Source organism: Alligator sinensis, unplaced genomic scaffold, assembly GCF_000455745.1.
Source record: "Alligator sinensis unplaced genomic scaffold, ASM45574v1 scaffold1110_1, whole genome shotgun sequence".
Classification (NCBI taxonomy): Eukaryota; Metazoa; Chordata; order Crocodylia; family Alligatoridae; genus Alligator; species Alligator sinensis.
The window spans coordinates 15761-32351 of record NW_005842871.1 but is presented as its reverse complement, the minus strand read 5'-3'; the positions used below and the strand labels follow the sequence as shown (position 1 = coordinate 32351).

Sequence of the window (16591 nt, the reverse complement as noted above, 5' to 3'; positions counted from 1 at the left end):
AGAATGTCTTCCATTATTCTGCAGGGTCAGGCAAGATGCATCCTGCCACAGCTAATCTACTTCATTTGGCAACATCACAAGGTCTCTTCCAACCCTAACGTCTATGAAATCTTTGAAATCTGTTTATAGTCTCAGAGCTCCCACTAGCTTCACAGACCCACACTCTGAGTATTATTGCTATCACCTCAGACCTATTCGTACCTTTTAAGGTTTCATCAAGCAATGTGCGATATAAAATTTCTTCATAGACATTCTCTACTTGTATCACACTGGTGTAATCTGCAAAGATGAACTGTTCATATTTCTGCAGCTCCTGTGAAAAGAAACAAGAAAGGAAAAGAAGTCCAAAAACGTAGCTCTCCGAAGTCCCTAAGAATCTGTCACCCCAACATGGAACAGAACCCTACTAGCTCCCATTTAATGCTACTAAGTTCTCTAGGGTTAAAATTAGTTGCATATGCTCAGAGTCATGTATTTAACAGAATTTACCATATTGTATTGAAAGAATTTAGAGTTCACAAGCATTAGAAGGAGTGTACTTGGTAGTCGTGGTTGTCTGAGACAAGAAGACGAAAAAAAAAATAGAATTCTTGGCTCCAAAATGATGCCTTTTATTAAACCAGCTGGGAAATTGCAAGAAAATTGTCCTTTTGCGACAAGAAATAGCAAGAAAACTGGGACGTTCATGAACCCAGAGGGACAGCCTTCCATCTTCAGCTCCCTCTGTGCAAAAATCAAGTTTATTTCCTACCTATGGGGACTTTTTACAATCTTGTACCATCTATACTTTTCCCAGAGCCTGACTTTGATCCTGAAAGCTTGCAGAAAGGGACAATTTCCTTGCGATTTCCCATTTGGTCTACTAAAAGTTATCATTTTGAAACCAAGAATTCTATTTTTTGTAAGCTTTAGAATACATTGTTTTAGGACACTAAATAATAATTCTTAGATTCTAAATAAGCAGTAGGTAAGCAAATAACTGTGCCAAAAACTGTCATCCAAGGTACACACACTGTCAAAAAAATAGTGGGAGAGGCAGAGATTTGTTATTGGAGTATAATGCTTCTAACTCAGTACTTCATTTCCTATACAGCCTGTCTAGCAGATGAGTACTACCACTAGATGGCAGTATGTGAAGTGCGTATGGTGACTTCTGCCTAGGTGTAAGATACTAGCATCATCAGAACCATGATCTCAAAACAGACATCTGTTGGCTTATTAGCTGCAAAGTACCTTTTAAGGTTTCATCAAGCAATCCACCACTTCTAGAATTGGTTGCTAATTTACATGGAGGCCTGATTTACACTACAATATCCTGCAAGAAGAACTTGAGTTTTGGTAGAAGTTTATGCACTGCCCAGGTCAATAGATAAAATGAGGACTTTGTTTTCCAGTATAACGAATGTGATGAAACACTGATTAATACCTATTAATAAATATGTAGTCCTGGATGTACTGTCAATAGCTTATAAACAGTAGGAAAACCATTACATTTGGGGATATGAAAAGAAATAGAAAGGTATCCCTTTAAAATATGTATATAATGTGTGAATATATACAATATAGAAAAAAGCATAAATTTTAATATTTAGATGATTCATGCTTGCAAGCCAATGGATTCCTAAAAATCATGCAAATCAGTCTCCTTGCTATTTAAATTTCTCATATCTATATTTCACATGTTGTCCTTCCCATACGCAGTCACCAAAACTGATTAGTCCTAGATCACGAGTTGTGACAAAGTAATACATAGTAATCAATGCCACCAATATATTTCAGTATGCTAAACACCTCTAAGCCTCTTCTTTCTCATTTATATTAACTGTATACAGAACAATTCTGAGTTGAAATTACTACAAGATCAGATGCAAGGATTTCTTAGGGTGATATCTTTTATTGGACCAACTCTGTAGTTAGGCTAAAGTTAGACGAACACTTAAATGCAAGACATTCTTCATCAGGTCACAGGAAACCAGACACAGCATAGCGAGAAACCACTAAGATTAGTGGTCTTTCCACACACCTAATTCTGGGAAAAATGTTGGGACTCATTACTTCTGTAGTACAAAATTAAGAACACGTGCAACACTTCTGGGCTCCCAAAGGAAACCGAGACAGTCTGTTGTTTTTATCTGGGGGGTAAAGTAAGGAAGAGAACCTTACTCCTGGGATAGCAATGCTGGATATGTCTACACTGAACTTTTATAAGTTGTGTTACCTAGCGACAGTAGTCTGCATATATTTGCTCCAGGCTTACAAGCAAACATTTGTAGTCTGTAACAAACATGGAGTGTCCACAGTAATTTTTACAAATCAGTTAAAGCATCTCAAGTTAAGCAATCAGTTAGAATGAGATAGTTACAACAGTCATGTGAAGACAAGCTTTTGGCAGTTATACACGTATGTCTGCCTAGTTTGTCACATTTCCCTTGTCCTATATGGCACATTGAGTTGAAGAAAATTACCAGGGAAGACACTGAATATGCAGAGCAATTTGCCAGTGTCCTAGTGCAGGGGAAAGTTCTTCAGTGATGGACAGACTTTCAGCTTAACAGAATATCCATAGTGCTGTGGAACCTGAAGACAGGTGCCTGGGTGCAGGGCTGTCAGCCAGAGAGTAAAAAAACAGCTCAACCAGACTCAGATTTGCCCTCAGCCTGCAAGCAGACTGATTGGGGCAGGGATTCCCCCAGTGATTGTCCCACCATTAAACTTCATATGAAACAGCAACTTCTATCAATTCACAAATAATCTGACACAAATACGAATACAACCTCCCCACCCCCAAAAACCCAAAAAACAGGGACGTAAGTCCTTTCCCATCTCTCCATACATTTTAGAGCTAGAAGGAGTTTACAGAGGCCTAAGCACTGGAATAATTCCCAGTACCCCAGCTGTATGGAAGAGATGTGACAGGTCTGGACATAAAGTTAACAAAAAGATGTGAAAAGAGAACATATTTGCATGAGTTCCTGTAGCAGGGCACTGGGGTGTACCTGATCCTTTAAGGGAGCTCTCAGCCTGTGAGACCGCTTGCGGGGGCTAATGAAAGACTGACCTGACCAAAAGAGAACTCAGGCAAGTCCCCCAGGCAGAGAAGGACTGTGTTTTACAGGCAAGTGGCTTTTGTTTTATTTTGAGCCCACAGAGCATCCTGGTGCCCAGGGAAGAGCTAAGCTGGATCAGAAGGCCCCTGAGTTCAGTGAAGGGCTGCAAGTTGGTTCAGGGGGGTCTGGAAGCCCAGAGAAGTGGAAGCATGTTGGACCGGGGGGGGGGTCCGGGATCCTGGAGAAGGGCTGAGTTCATAACTAGGCAACATCACAGATAGAGAACACCTGGGAGGCTTGAGGCATGGTATAGGGGAAGTACAGAGCCACGTGAGGAACCCTTAAGGCAATAGGTGCCCGGCAGAAGTACAGCTAGGCTGAGAGGGCCTGCTAGCCTGGGGTGCAAGACGGACGGACGGGACCCAGGAGAGGCCCAGTGGGAAATGAGACAGACTCTGGCTCATGCAGAGCCCACAGGCATCCTCCCTTTTATAACCTTCATTAAGAGGTAGGCATGGTGGGCAAGATTCAAGGGAAGGGCTGCAGCCAAGCCTGAGCTGGGCAGGGGCCACATGGCTGCCCCATGGCCACAGACTTACTCCAGTTCCCTATCCCCCACCCCCTGATCACAGCCACATCTCTTGTCTTTTCCCTACTCCTCATGAACCAAAACTGACAACCCTCGGTCATTTGGCCCTACATATAGCTGCTCTACATAACCACCTATGGCTAATCAGTATTAGATGTCTAGGATTTGGCCATCAGTATATTAATTCCATAATCACTTTCATAATTCTTTTTTAAACACAAGGTAGTGAAGTAACTTACTGGTTTGCATAGTGAAGCCAGTGTCTTCTGCATTGTGGGTAATGTGATCTCTACCAATGCTTCCTGAAATATCTTCTTCCGGACAGTGCTGCTGTCATAGTCATATTGCTGTCAAAACCAGATAAATGGGAAAAACGTATTTGGAACAATTAATCATTCATGAGTCATCTGTCCTGTTGCCTTGTCATTAGTGATGGGCACCATACAGAGCATGAATCCCAGGCTGTCTGGAGTAGGCACTGCATGTAGCACTGTCGCACACCAGCAAAGACCAAGCACCACACGCAGTGCTGAGATGTTGTTTAGTGGACGTCTGCTTATTTTGTTATTTTGCTTTGTTTATTCATTCTCGCTGTATGCTACTCTAAGCTTTTGTTGGGAAGGGCAGCATACAAATTGTATAAATAAATACAGAAATACATAAATACATTTTTATAGCTTTGCTACTCACTATAGTTACAACAAGTTATACCAGCTGAGGATCTGGCCCTAAGAGGGCACTGTTCATGCATATAATGTCATACATATTTAAAAGAATTAGCCAAACTATTTTGAAATGTAAAAAATATCTAGGTTTGGCCAACATTTTATCCATATGGTTTTTCCTCAACTACTTGTAACAGCATGTGACTAGAAAAAAAACCCACAGTCCAGAGACTTGAGTACAGAAATTGGAGTTAGGAAATCCTATGTTCTAATCTAGTCTCTAGCATCCTCTAGGCAAATCTGTGGTCTCTGCCCTCACTTGTAAAATGGACGTAATACATAGGACATCACTCCTGCCAGCCCTCTATGCACAAAATTTCCATTGGGTTCCAAGTACAAATGATTTTACAGGATTAATATCCTTGCTCACATGGACTGAAATTCAATCCTACACAGATGGCTAGCACATGCACCACATTAATCCTATTTAATCACTGTTTTGAGGGTTTATGCGGCACTTGATGTATTGCACAAACCTTTTCCTGCAGTCTACATAGAGATGAGTTTTCCAGCTGGTGTTGTGAGGATTAACTACTATCTCTAAAGCACGTCTAAGGAAGAATACTACTACTACTGCTTCCAGTCATCCCCATCATAGATGGAAAACATGATTCTCCATAATGTTGCTACTTGCAGAGTCATTTACATTTTTGTCAAATGCTATTAAATTCACATTTTCTGTTACATGGCGGAAAACAATTTCTTCTCAATATTAAATAGGACAAAATGCACCCTTTATTTACTACAAAAAGATAATCAAGCCTGATCCCTTAGTGTTTTGGTATACAATTGACCCAGAGAAGTGTTACCTTTAGTACTCTCAGTTTGACTTTTTCAATGGCTGTTGCAATTTTTGCTACGTCTCCTTGCAAGTTTGGAGAAAACAGTTGCTCAAAAGTATAAACAGCATTTTCCATAAGCTAGAAATAAAGAAAAAGATGTTAAAGACTAAGGATACATGTTTCCATATGTATTGTGAACCTGGTTCTGCTGAGGGGGGGTGCTGTACACGAAAGTGGCTGACCCACAGGTAAACCTACAAATTTCAAGAAACGTTGAGTTATACAAATACAGCTATACTGTCAAACTACCTAGGCGTAGATGCAACTTACATTAGCACATGAACATCTCCACTAGAATGGCTTACAGTGGTTCCCTGAGCAAATCAAGATATATGGACATTTTTATGCCAGTGTAACTAGTTTACACTAGGGATTTTTACTCTCATAGAAACATTACAATAAATAAATAAAATCACACCTCTAACCAACATTACTATACTGGCAAAAGCATCTACCTTAGAGCTGGCCTGATTTTACAAACCAAACAAGGTGTAGACAACAAATAGTAAACTAGATTTAAAATTCTGTGTTTCAGGAGCCTGAGCCAAAGTTCAGTTCAATTGACTGTTCAACTGCCATATGGCTATTTTTATTGCTTCAATTTAGGACTCTGTTTCATCTACACATACCCCTAATCCGTTTTGTCAAAGTAAAAAAATCGAATCTTACTGTACCTCTTGCATGAAGTTCTGTGTCTTCTGAATTACAAAGTCTATATAGTAGAACTTAAAGCGACTCTTGAGGTCCTGGAGTAGCTCCTGGAGAAGATTGACTTTAAGATAGCAAGGTTCCATTTTCACAGAGTTGAGTGGCAGTTTTCTCAGCTGCTCCAAACTCTACATCCCAGAAAGGAAAAAACAGGTGTTCAAAAAAAAGCAATCAGAGGCAAATTCTTAACAAAGAAGTATAAAGATCATACAACTACTTGTGGGAACATCTTGATTAACTTATTTGTACTTTTAGTGTTGTTGACTGTTCAACTGCCATATGGCTATTTTACTGACAAAAAACAAGGAATTATTTCTTATACTCCTGTAAAACCAACAAAGCTATTATCAGTTAAGTTCCAATTAGAGAAGGCTGAGAGGTGATCTTGTGGCTGCCTACAAATTCATTAGGGGGATGCAGCAAGGGATCGGAGATGCTCTGTTCACCAGGGCGCCTCTTGGGGTAACAAGGAACAATGGTCACAAACTGACAGACAGCAGATTTAGCCTAGATATCAGAAAAAACTTCACAGTAAGGGTGGCCAAAATTTGGAATGGGCTTCCAAGGGGGCTGGGGTCATCTGACCCCAGAACTCTTTCCTGCCTAGACAGGGGTTCGGACTCGATGATCTGTTGAGGTCCCTTCCGACCCTAGCATTTATGAATCCATGAATTTATCTCTTTACTGCATGTGTGACCATAAAAGGACTTATTTATATTCTTCTCTTACCTCCGTTAGCTGTGTGGTATCATTTGTTTTCTGAAAGTTCTGGCTAATCTCATTAACCTCTTTTTCAAAGAGGCAACGGACTTCACTGAATCCAGAACTCACTGGACCCATTAGCTCCTCCAATATGGAAGCAAGAAATGGTTGAATATTCTCTGTGCAGCACTTCTGGGCAGGCTCAGAAACAGTTGCTGAAGATTTAGAAAATAAAATAGACAACTGTTAGGATTCCAGACCCCTTTATTTTAGAACCCTACAGACAATAATTAATTTAGCCAGAGTACTCTTCCCAGAGTCATTCAAGACACTTGTCCTCCTCAGAGATAACTCTAGTGAGGATAGGAAGAGTTTGTGGAGTTTGAAAAACAACGGACACATCTTTTCCCATAACCAATCCAACCAAATTGTGGCAGGTTGGCTGCACTGAGGGGAAAGAGGAAAGAGCATCTGACAAATACAGTAGTGACAAACACTGGGATGTACTGTGAATATCACTGTGACCTCTGGCACAGTGCATAACATGTTGACTACATTTGAAGCTTTATCCTCCAGCGAAGATAACTTACACTCCCTTACATAAGAATAGTTAGCGACTTGAACAAAAAAAACATTCTGAGTTTTTTTCACAATAACTGCAAAATCCTCATCTAATTCTTGCTATTTTGCATATTCCATACAAAACTGTAACTGCTTTTTTCATATCAATCATCCATTAGGCCACTTATGCCTTAACTGAAAATTCCAGTGTGGAACATGTCTAACCAATAAGCAAAATTCTGCTTTTGGGTGCATTCATGTAACCCTCCTCACATGGGTGACTGGTGCCTCCTGAGTCTGGGGGGGGCACCCGCAGAAGCCAACATCAGTGTCGGCAGCAGGGATGCAGCTGCCGAGCACCTGCAAACACCGCCAGCAGTGTTGGCAGTGGGGAGAGCCATGTCGGGGGAGCACATGACCCCCCCTGTGCCCTCCCCACCAGTCACCTATGCTTCCTCAGACAATGCTGTGCTGGTGAAACTGAAAGCAGAGTTAGCTACTCTGACCAATATTTTCAGAAGTAACCACTGATTTTGGATGCTTCTTCTGGGATTCCAACTTCTGAGGGGCTGACATCTTCAAATCAGAACTAAAGTATTTCAATTCACATAAAAGATTGTTGGAGCACACATTAAACACCTGAAAGAATAAGACTTCTTAAACCAGTGGGCACTTGATAACATGTAATAGATGATTCTAAAGAATTGCTTCAACCCAGCTGGCTTAGAAGCAGAAGCTTTTGTTCTCCACTAACCTTTGATTTTACCAGCTAAGAAGTTCGTTGAGTTTAAAATCTGATCCACGTCTGAACGAACTGTTCCTTCAAGAGATTTTGTAAGATCTTCACATTCTTCTTTCAGGGTACTTAATCCTTCTGAAACCTGTTCTTGGACCAAATTGTATGTTTCTTCTACAATCTAAAATCAGTAAGATATAAATAAAGCATGGCATTAGGACCAATGGGACAACTGCTGTGTGAGAACTGCTGAGCAAGGGATCACACATACGCCAAACCAAGTCCTCTTCCTGTAGTTCCTCCTTCCTTTCATTTTAGGCAGGATCATGGTCTGAAGGTTAGGCAGGAGCTCCTCCATGACAAGATTGCTTAGGATCTGCAAAGTAAAAAAATTAAAATGACATTTTAAATCTGCTTCATTCTGCTGAATATTATAGAGCATAGAAACATTAAGAAAAGTGAATAACACTGAAAATTACATAACCATTTAGCTATTCTAGGTAGCCAAAATATGTTGTTATAAAATTGTAAAGATGGATCCATCACATTAAAATTGGAAGACCATATTTGAACAATCTTGCTATTGACCACTGTCTGAGAACCACTGTCATGAAATATGGTTAGATAGTCAGCAGATACTTTCAATTACTACTACACTAAATAGCTTCCTTCCCTAGAACTGTCTACCTGGTTTTATGGAATAAGAACCGGCTCTTATGCTGGTATAAACTGAAATCAGTAGAGCTACTCTCATTTACACTGGCTAAGGTCTTAAATCAAAATATATACATGTCTAAACCGGTGATTTTCCCATAAGTGCTTCCATTGATCAATACTGATTTTTGTCAAAGATTCACAGACCAACCCTTAAAAAAAAAAAAGATAGTGCCAAGATGAGTTTGAGATTCAAAGAATTAACAAAATAGCAAAGGATGGCAAAAAGATTAATTTTTTCTAACAATTAGTTTCACCAGTAAAAAACAACTATACTAGTGTAAAAATAATAAAGATTTTAACATTTTTTTCAGATTTATTACAAAATTTCTTTCCTATACTTCTGGATAGTTGCACAAAAATTATATGAAACCATACAATCTTAGAATAAACTTACCCAATATATTAGACTTGGCTATTTGAGTTAGACATTTGTCCCAAGTAAAAAGACATATACAACTATAGGAAAGTACAACTGCTTCCTTAGACAACTCCTGCCCCTCAATTTGCCTCATCCTTGATGATCAGGATGCCACATTACAGCAAGAGACAGTTTAGAAGCAGCAGCAAAGTGCCTTACCCAGCAGCACTACAGTAGCACTAACACAGGTGGACAAGCTTGTGGAGCTCAAGGATCCCAATTTGAAATCATAGCTACAGACAACAGCCTAAGAGATGATGATACAGAGAAAGCCGTGCAACACTGACATGGCAGCCAGAGGCAGTGGCAAGGCATCTCTTCATAGAAACTAGGCAGCACTTCTTCCTTCTAGAGATTAGAGATGGATCTAACAGTGAATTCCTGGGATCTGAAAATTATTAATTCATTAACCATGAATAACAAACTTTAAAAAGGGTGCACTTGGGTATAAGTATGTGGGGAAATGAGAAGAATTTGGGGTCTTCAAGACTGCTCCACTTAGAAGGATAAATTGATGATGGAGGCAGGTATATTTGGCATTCATGTAAACAAAAAAAACTGCATCAAAGCCTTGTATCCTTGAACAAAAGAAATAAAACAGTCAGGGTCCTTTCCATAGTTCCAAGGCTCTTCCAGCAAGGGTCATGCACCTCATTGTAGCTAAGGGTGCACAAACAGGACAGGAGTCCTGGGCACCAATTTACAGGGCACAGGAACAGAAGAGACTCCTTCCGAGTGGGGCACAAAATTGCTCGTTACACCTCTGCCCTTTGAGGAACTGTTAGCACAGTTCAGGATTCTCTGCCCTGTGTCCGTTTCCCTCATTTTGAACCTGTAGTCTCATTTGCATTCTTTTTTTTTTTTCCATTATATATCCCCTGAATCAGGTGGAACCTAGCCCCTCAGTCTGAAGAGGCAATCATTTGTGTCTGGATGAACCCAAGTACTTAAAAAAAAAAAAAAAAAAAAAAAAAAAAGCTCAATACCCAGTGCAGACAGTTCCAATTCTGCACTGAATTTGTATATGCCTTTTCTTTATGTGGTAGTATGCGCTTATGGTTTTGGCTAGAGGTCACCTACTGTTTTTATGTTTAACCTGAATGAAGGATGAGTGCCCCATTCACCAGTTACAGCAAGGTTTAACCAAACCTGTAACAGAAATATTACTTAAGGGAGCCCTGAGAAGGTAGTTAATTTTTTCCCAGGCTCCTGGGTGATAGCACAAGCAGGTGGTACTTGTTAATTTTAAGAGGAGTTCCTAATTATTTGAACCCTTCCCCTTCTGCTGACAATGGCAGAAGGGATACAACAGCAAAGAGCAAACCTTATTAAAGGGTGAGCTAACCGTTGCTCCAGCAAATCTGGGTGTTGGCTGAGTTGATGCTCACAGTGTGCGTCTGCACTGAACATATTGTCAGTGACTTGCACTCTCGGATGTTCCTCACAACTTTCAAATAGTGGAGGGGATGTCATTAAAGGCTGTGTCAACAGCCAAAAGGATTACACCCATAATCTCAGTAATAACGCTCATAAATTTTCATTCTGCCTCGGTGTTAGTGTTTCTTGACATTTACTTCTAAATTGTCCAGCTGTTCCACTGAGTTTAAGATAGTTTAACTCATATTAAAGTCATGAAATGATATGGTTTAATCCAACTGCTGCACTTGAAAACAAGCCTGCTACCCTAAGAATCCCCCCTAAAAGAACATAATTTATTGTGATGATGTGAACACATTTTCTACCTCTCCCATTCAGCAATTACCAGGGAGTCCAATACACATGCTGCACTGGTGCCAGATGTAAAGTGAAATAAAAAAAAAGGATTTAATTGAATGTAATGCTATATAATAATGATTTGATGTGAACTGAACTTCTGTAGCCAACCTGCTACAAGTATTCCTTATTTCCACATGCTCCATCTTGCAATGCACATTTCTTAACAGCTTCATGTAATCGAGGCCCTTGTCTTAAATATTCAATGCTCAGGAGAATGGGATGGCTCAAGGGATTCCATACTGGTGTCAAAAACAGTCATAAAGAAGGTGCATTGTATTACATCAGCCTTATACTCCAAAACCAAATGACCAAGAATCAGAAAGTAAAATTTATTTTTAAAATTATTAAAGAGTGTTAGGCTCTTGAATCAGAGGAACATTATTTGCTGTGTGTTATCAAGCAGGCCAGGATTAAGAGGGGCTGAGGAAGACCGCTGCATTCTGTACAACTGTAAAACACACAAGTGTAAATTCATAGGCTGCACCATTAGAAGCAAACCAGTAAGATGTCAAAGTGTGTAGGTACAATGTCATCTAAATTATTCAACATTATGGCTAGTACTATGACAGCAAAAAAAAAATTCATACATAGCTGTAACTAGCATTGTTTTCCTAAGTATAATTAATCAGAGGTATCAAACTCATCTGGCTCTGCAGGCTGGATGAGGGGCACGGGCCCTGGTCCAAAGGCCAAGTCAGGTTCACGGACTGGTCCTGTATGCCAGATCCAGCTTGCAAAGCTGGCCAGCATGAGCACCTCATCCAGCTCATGACCCACATGCACACTGCATGCAGCATGTGCCTGCCCTAGCCCTACATGCTGCAAGTGTCACATGGGACTGATCCAGGGAGTGCACAGAACGCAGTGCCCAGGCCAGATTGGCCCTGTACATTGGTTCCATCATGGTCTGTGGGTCTGACCTAGACCAGTGCTTCTCAAACTCTGATGTGGCGGACCAGCAATTTTTTTTCCAGTGGGCCAGGGACCGGTGCCCAGTTCAGTTGGTGGCAGCAACTGCGTGTAACAGCACTACACAAATGCGCGACCAGCTATTTCTTTCTCTTTCCTCACCTCACACGACGTGATGTCACCTGGAGTGTTGGAACGTACGAACTGTGGTGCTATGACATATCAATGTTCTGCTCCTGAAAATATATTTCTTTCTTTCCTGGCAACTTGCTGCGGACCGGCGACCGGTGGCTCACAGACCGGCACTGGTCTGCGGACCACCACTTTGAGAAGCACTGATCTAGACTGCCCTTATATCCAGCATGCAGGGCCAGTCTGGTGCTGGTGCTGTATGTAGCACAGGCTATGGACCCCACATGCTGTACACAGCGTGTATACTGGCTCTAGCCCACATGCAGTTTGGCTCTATAGGCTGCATCCAGTCCATGAGCCATATCTTTGACAGTGCTGGCTCAGATAAAAAAAGAGATTTTCTTCCAGAACACCACGTTCATTTTAACCTGGCTGTAATGCTATGCACACAAGGATGATGTCATCTCCAAAAATGAATTTTCTGGAAAAAGTCCTCATATATCTAAGTTGTAGTAGTAATCACTGTCACAACCTTGAGAATTTCCAGACTTTCGCAGTTTATTCCATTTGAGGGCTGGGGAGGGAGTGAGAGAGGACAACATACAGGGTTACCAAAATTTTTAGCTCAAGTTGCTGGCCTGGACTTCCAACCTTTACCTCAATTTCATAAAAATAAAAGGGATTTGCTGTTTACATAGCACCAAACGTGTGCCATATCGTTTAGATGCATGTGAAAACAAGTTTTCTTTCACAAGCATCTTACCCTTTATGGGTACGTGTATACTGCATATTAAGATGTAGCATCAGATGCGCAATGCAGCTATAAACAGGCTAGCTGTGCAATCAAAAGCAATGTAGCTATGGCAGCATATAGCTCTGCATGGGCTGAAAACAGGGAAATTGGGCCATGCTGAGTTTTGTGCTACAGCAGCAAGACTCTTTCTGGTATCAGAGCTAACTCATTTAGACCCAACCATACTGTACACTGAATTACAGTCTATAGCAGGGGCGGGCAATTATTTTGGGCGGAGGGCCACTTACTGAGTTTTGGTAAGCCATGAAGGGCCACATGGGTAGCCCTGCCCCTTGACAGGTGCCCCACCTCCTGGTCGCTATCTTGGGACTGGAAGTCCCATCCCCTAACCCCTGACTGTTGCCACCATAAGTCCCTCCCCTTGCTCCCTGAAATTACTCCTTTCAGCAAAGGGTTTTGCCATCTCTAAACCAGAAAAATACCAAATTATATTCTAAAAACTATCATTAATTTCATTTCAAAAATTTTTTTTGTCCCGATTTAGATGCAAGTGTACAAAGAGGTGATGCCCGCCCCTCCCTCCCCCCTGCAGCAGGCAGAGCCCCCGCCAGCACTCCTGCAAGCCCAGGACCTACACTCCTGCTGCTCCTGGCCCTGGGACTCTGGCATGGGTCCCGTGTTCCCACTCACTGCCACTTACCCCCCATCTGCCACTGCTGCTCTTTCCTTGCCGCTTCCCCATTTCTCCCTCCCCTCAGCTGCTCCGGCTGTACCAGCTGCTCCTGCAGTCCCAGTGCTGCAGCTGGGAACCACATGCTGGTGGGGGGGCAGAGGGGGGGAAGTGGGGAAACGGCTGTGGCATGTGCAGCGGCAGGAGTGCGGGCCCAGGCTGCCAGGGGTTCTATGGAGTCAGGCTGCGCTGCTCAAGCAGGGAGAGGAGGGAGTCAGCCTGGTTCCACAGAGACCCTGGCAGCCCAGCCCCATGCTCCTGCTGCCCTGCTCTGGGCCCCAGTGCACTGGCACAGGCCCCGTGCTCCCACCTGGCTGTTGTTGTGTTCCGCATGCCTGCTTGCTGCCCCCGCCTGCCGCAGCCATTTCCCCACTCCCCCACCTGCTGGCACCACATGGTTCCCAGCTGCAGCACCAGGAACACAGGAGCTGGCCCCTGAGGACTGAGATGATCACCCATTGTCCTCCCCTGCCTCCCCCCCAACCCCTTCTTATCTGTATTTCCCTCAGCACGGGGAGGCAGGAGCAGCCCCAGACTAGAAGTCTCCAGAAGCCCCTGCTAGGCAGAGGCTCCCAGCTGGGGCTGCAGTGGGAGTGGGGCTGGGCTGGACTTACTGCTGTGGCTGTTTATTTCTGCCGCCAGTTCCCCCTGGGTCCTACTGCCCCTGGCTCCTGTCATCTTTGAAAGGCAGCCAGGAGCAGAAAAATTCTAATTTTCTAAATGTTTTAGGGGCCCCGTAGGCCAGACAGAATGGCCTGGTGGGCTGGATCCAGCCTGCAGGCCATATTTTGCCCATCCCTGGTTTATAGTGTAGATATGCCCTTAAGTCAAACAATTGGGTACAATTATACCAAAGCAAAGACTATCGGGAAATAACTGGACAAAAAAGATCCTGCAGGATGACTCAGAGGGGTCTTAGGAATGCACTCAAAGCTGGGGCTTCATGTTCAAATAACAGATGGTAACAAACTTAGCAGTGACCAAACATGCAATAACAACATGGCTAGGGATAGAAGATACATATAAACCACTTCAAGGCTAAGGACAGACATTACACAAACTAATTTAAGTGATCAGATACTGGTTTAAAACCTGGAACAGAACAGATCTGCAATGCACATAAACTAGTTTGAAAATGGCTGAAAGAGGTTTGAGATAAACCTGTTTGAATGTAGTGTCAGACTTAACTGATTTGGGTCAAACCAGTTTATGCAATGTCTGTTCCAGACCCCTTGCAGGTTTAAGATAAACCAGATGCCCCAGCATCCCGGCAAGCTGTTTGGACTCGGTGGGGCTCTCTGCTCCACAGAAGGACTGGCCCCTCCCCTCTGCTCCCTGGCTGTAGCTCCAGCAGAGACTGCAGGTACAGCAAGGTCTGCCTGGCTTCCCCCTGCCCTGCCACTCCCCACCCTCGCTGCTTGCTGGACAAGCAGGGATCCCCTGCTCCCTCCCTCCTATCTCCCACAGCACGGACTCCAGCCCCATGATCCCTAGGCATGTGGTATGCTCGCTAATGCTGAGAGGTGTCTGTGTGTGAGTGTCTCCAATTTCACTGGGAAAGGCAGGCAGAACAGTGACCGCTTAGGGCTTTATGGAGCTAATCAACAGGTCAGCTGTTAAGCTATGTAAGAAGAGTTAAAATTAATGGAGCGAGGCTACTGTTTTGCTGATGAGGTGATAAATACCGTTATCAGCCCCCTGATGGCTCCCACGCCTGTCAGTTTGCTGCAGATAGTATAAAGAAGCAGGGAGAAGGAGACTGAAAAGCTCCGTATCATCTACAGATGAATGCACTGCACACACCCGCTTGCCTCAAAGTGCTAACCAGGGGCTGGCAACACTCCTGCCCTGTAAGCAGCCAGCAGGGAAAAGCCTGGGATAGTGCAGTGGGAGTTTAATCAGAGCGTCCTGCCAGGGCCTGGCCATGCCCCCCCCACCTCTCCACCCCTGAGCTCAGTACTGTGGAAGGGAAAGGAAGGGAGGGCTGCTTTAGCACCCCCCAGCTTCTAGCCTGAGCCACTGCAGGCTTGTACCTGAATTTCCTCAGTCCAGGGAGAATGTCTGTCCAGTTACAAACCAGTTCAGTCTGACCAGGTTAGACTAACCTGCAGAGATTGAATCAATTCAGGAGCAGGCGTTTTGAATTTCTGTCCCTAGCCCAAGTGATCAGAAACTGGTTTAAACCTGTAACAGAACAAAGTTCAGTGCACATAAACCAGTTTCAAAATGGCCAAAACTGGTTTAAGATAAACTGGATAAACTGGTTGGATGTATCAGACTTAACTGATTTAGGTCAAACCAGTTTATAGAACTTCTGTCCAAGACCCCCTCCCAGTTCAAGTTAACTCTCAGTCCCCCAGCATCCCAGGATGCTTTGCAGTCCTAGGCTGTGCTGTCTGCTCCAGCAGAGCAGGGCTGGCTCTGCCCCTCTGCTTCCTAGCTGGGGTACTATCACTGTTCCTGCTGGCAGAGAAGGGGGTAGGCGGAAAAGCCCACTGGACCCCAGCTGGGGGGGGGGGGGGGGGGGGCATGGAGCAGGGAGAAGGAAACCCCTTCCAGGCTTTTCCCCAACTCTCCACTTGAGCAGAGGTGGGGGCATGGCCTGGCCTTGGCTGAGGAGGATGGGGGAGGAGTTTGAATCCCCTCCCAGGCTCTTGCCTGCACCCCCAGCTGGGGAGTGAAAGAGGCCAGGGAGGGGGTTTAAAATCCCTCCCCCATCCTCCTCAGCTGGCTGGGGCCTGACCACACACCCCACTCTCTGCCTGAGTGTGGAAAAGCCTGTAAGAGGTTACCTCTCCCTGAAGGCAGACCCCAGCTGGGGCCTGGTGCAGGCCAGAGAGCAGGTTTAACCCCCGCCCCCCCCACCCCTTCCTTTATCCTCCTCAGCCAACTGGGCCAGTCCGAGGCCTGGCCATGCCCCCTGAATGGGGGAAAAGCCTTGGAAGGCTTCCCTGCTCCCCTCCTCTCATCCCCCGGCAGGCCTAGGTCCACCCAACCCCCAGCCCGAGACAGGATTGGGGGGTCATGGCTAGGGGAATCACTCCATGCTTTGGGCAGGAACAGGAAGTAAAGCCCCAACTTCAGACTTTTGCCCTCCCCCCACATGCATGGGGGCAGCACCCAGTTAGGGGTCTGGTGGGTCAGGGGGTGTTTTCTTCCCCCACCCTGAAATCTAACATTAAGTCTGGTAACAAAGGGAGAAATCCCTTCTCTGCACCAGGGCCAGGGCTGGGGGGGGGGGGGGG

At 44.1% G+C, this 16591-nt stretch overlaps 1 protein-coding gene across 1 annotated transcript in view; it reads right to left on the bottom strand.

The window, feature by feature from the left end:
* LOC102373515 (golgin subfamily A member 4) overlaps positions 1–16591 on the bottom strand; it is a 33618-nt gene that overhangs the window by 10298 nt on the left and 6729 nt on the right. Inside the window, 7 exon segments of the mRNA XM_025191896.1 lie at positions 202–313; positions 3876–3983; positions 5171–5281; positions 5878–6039; positions 6641–6828; positions 7929–8091; positions 8182–8286. Of these exon segments, the coding sequence (XP_025047681.1) occupies positions 202–313; positions 3876–3983; positions 5171–5281; positions 5878–6039; positions 6641–6828; positions 7929–8091; positions 8182–8286 (949 nt within the window).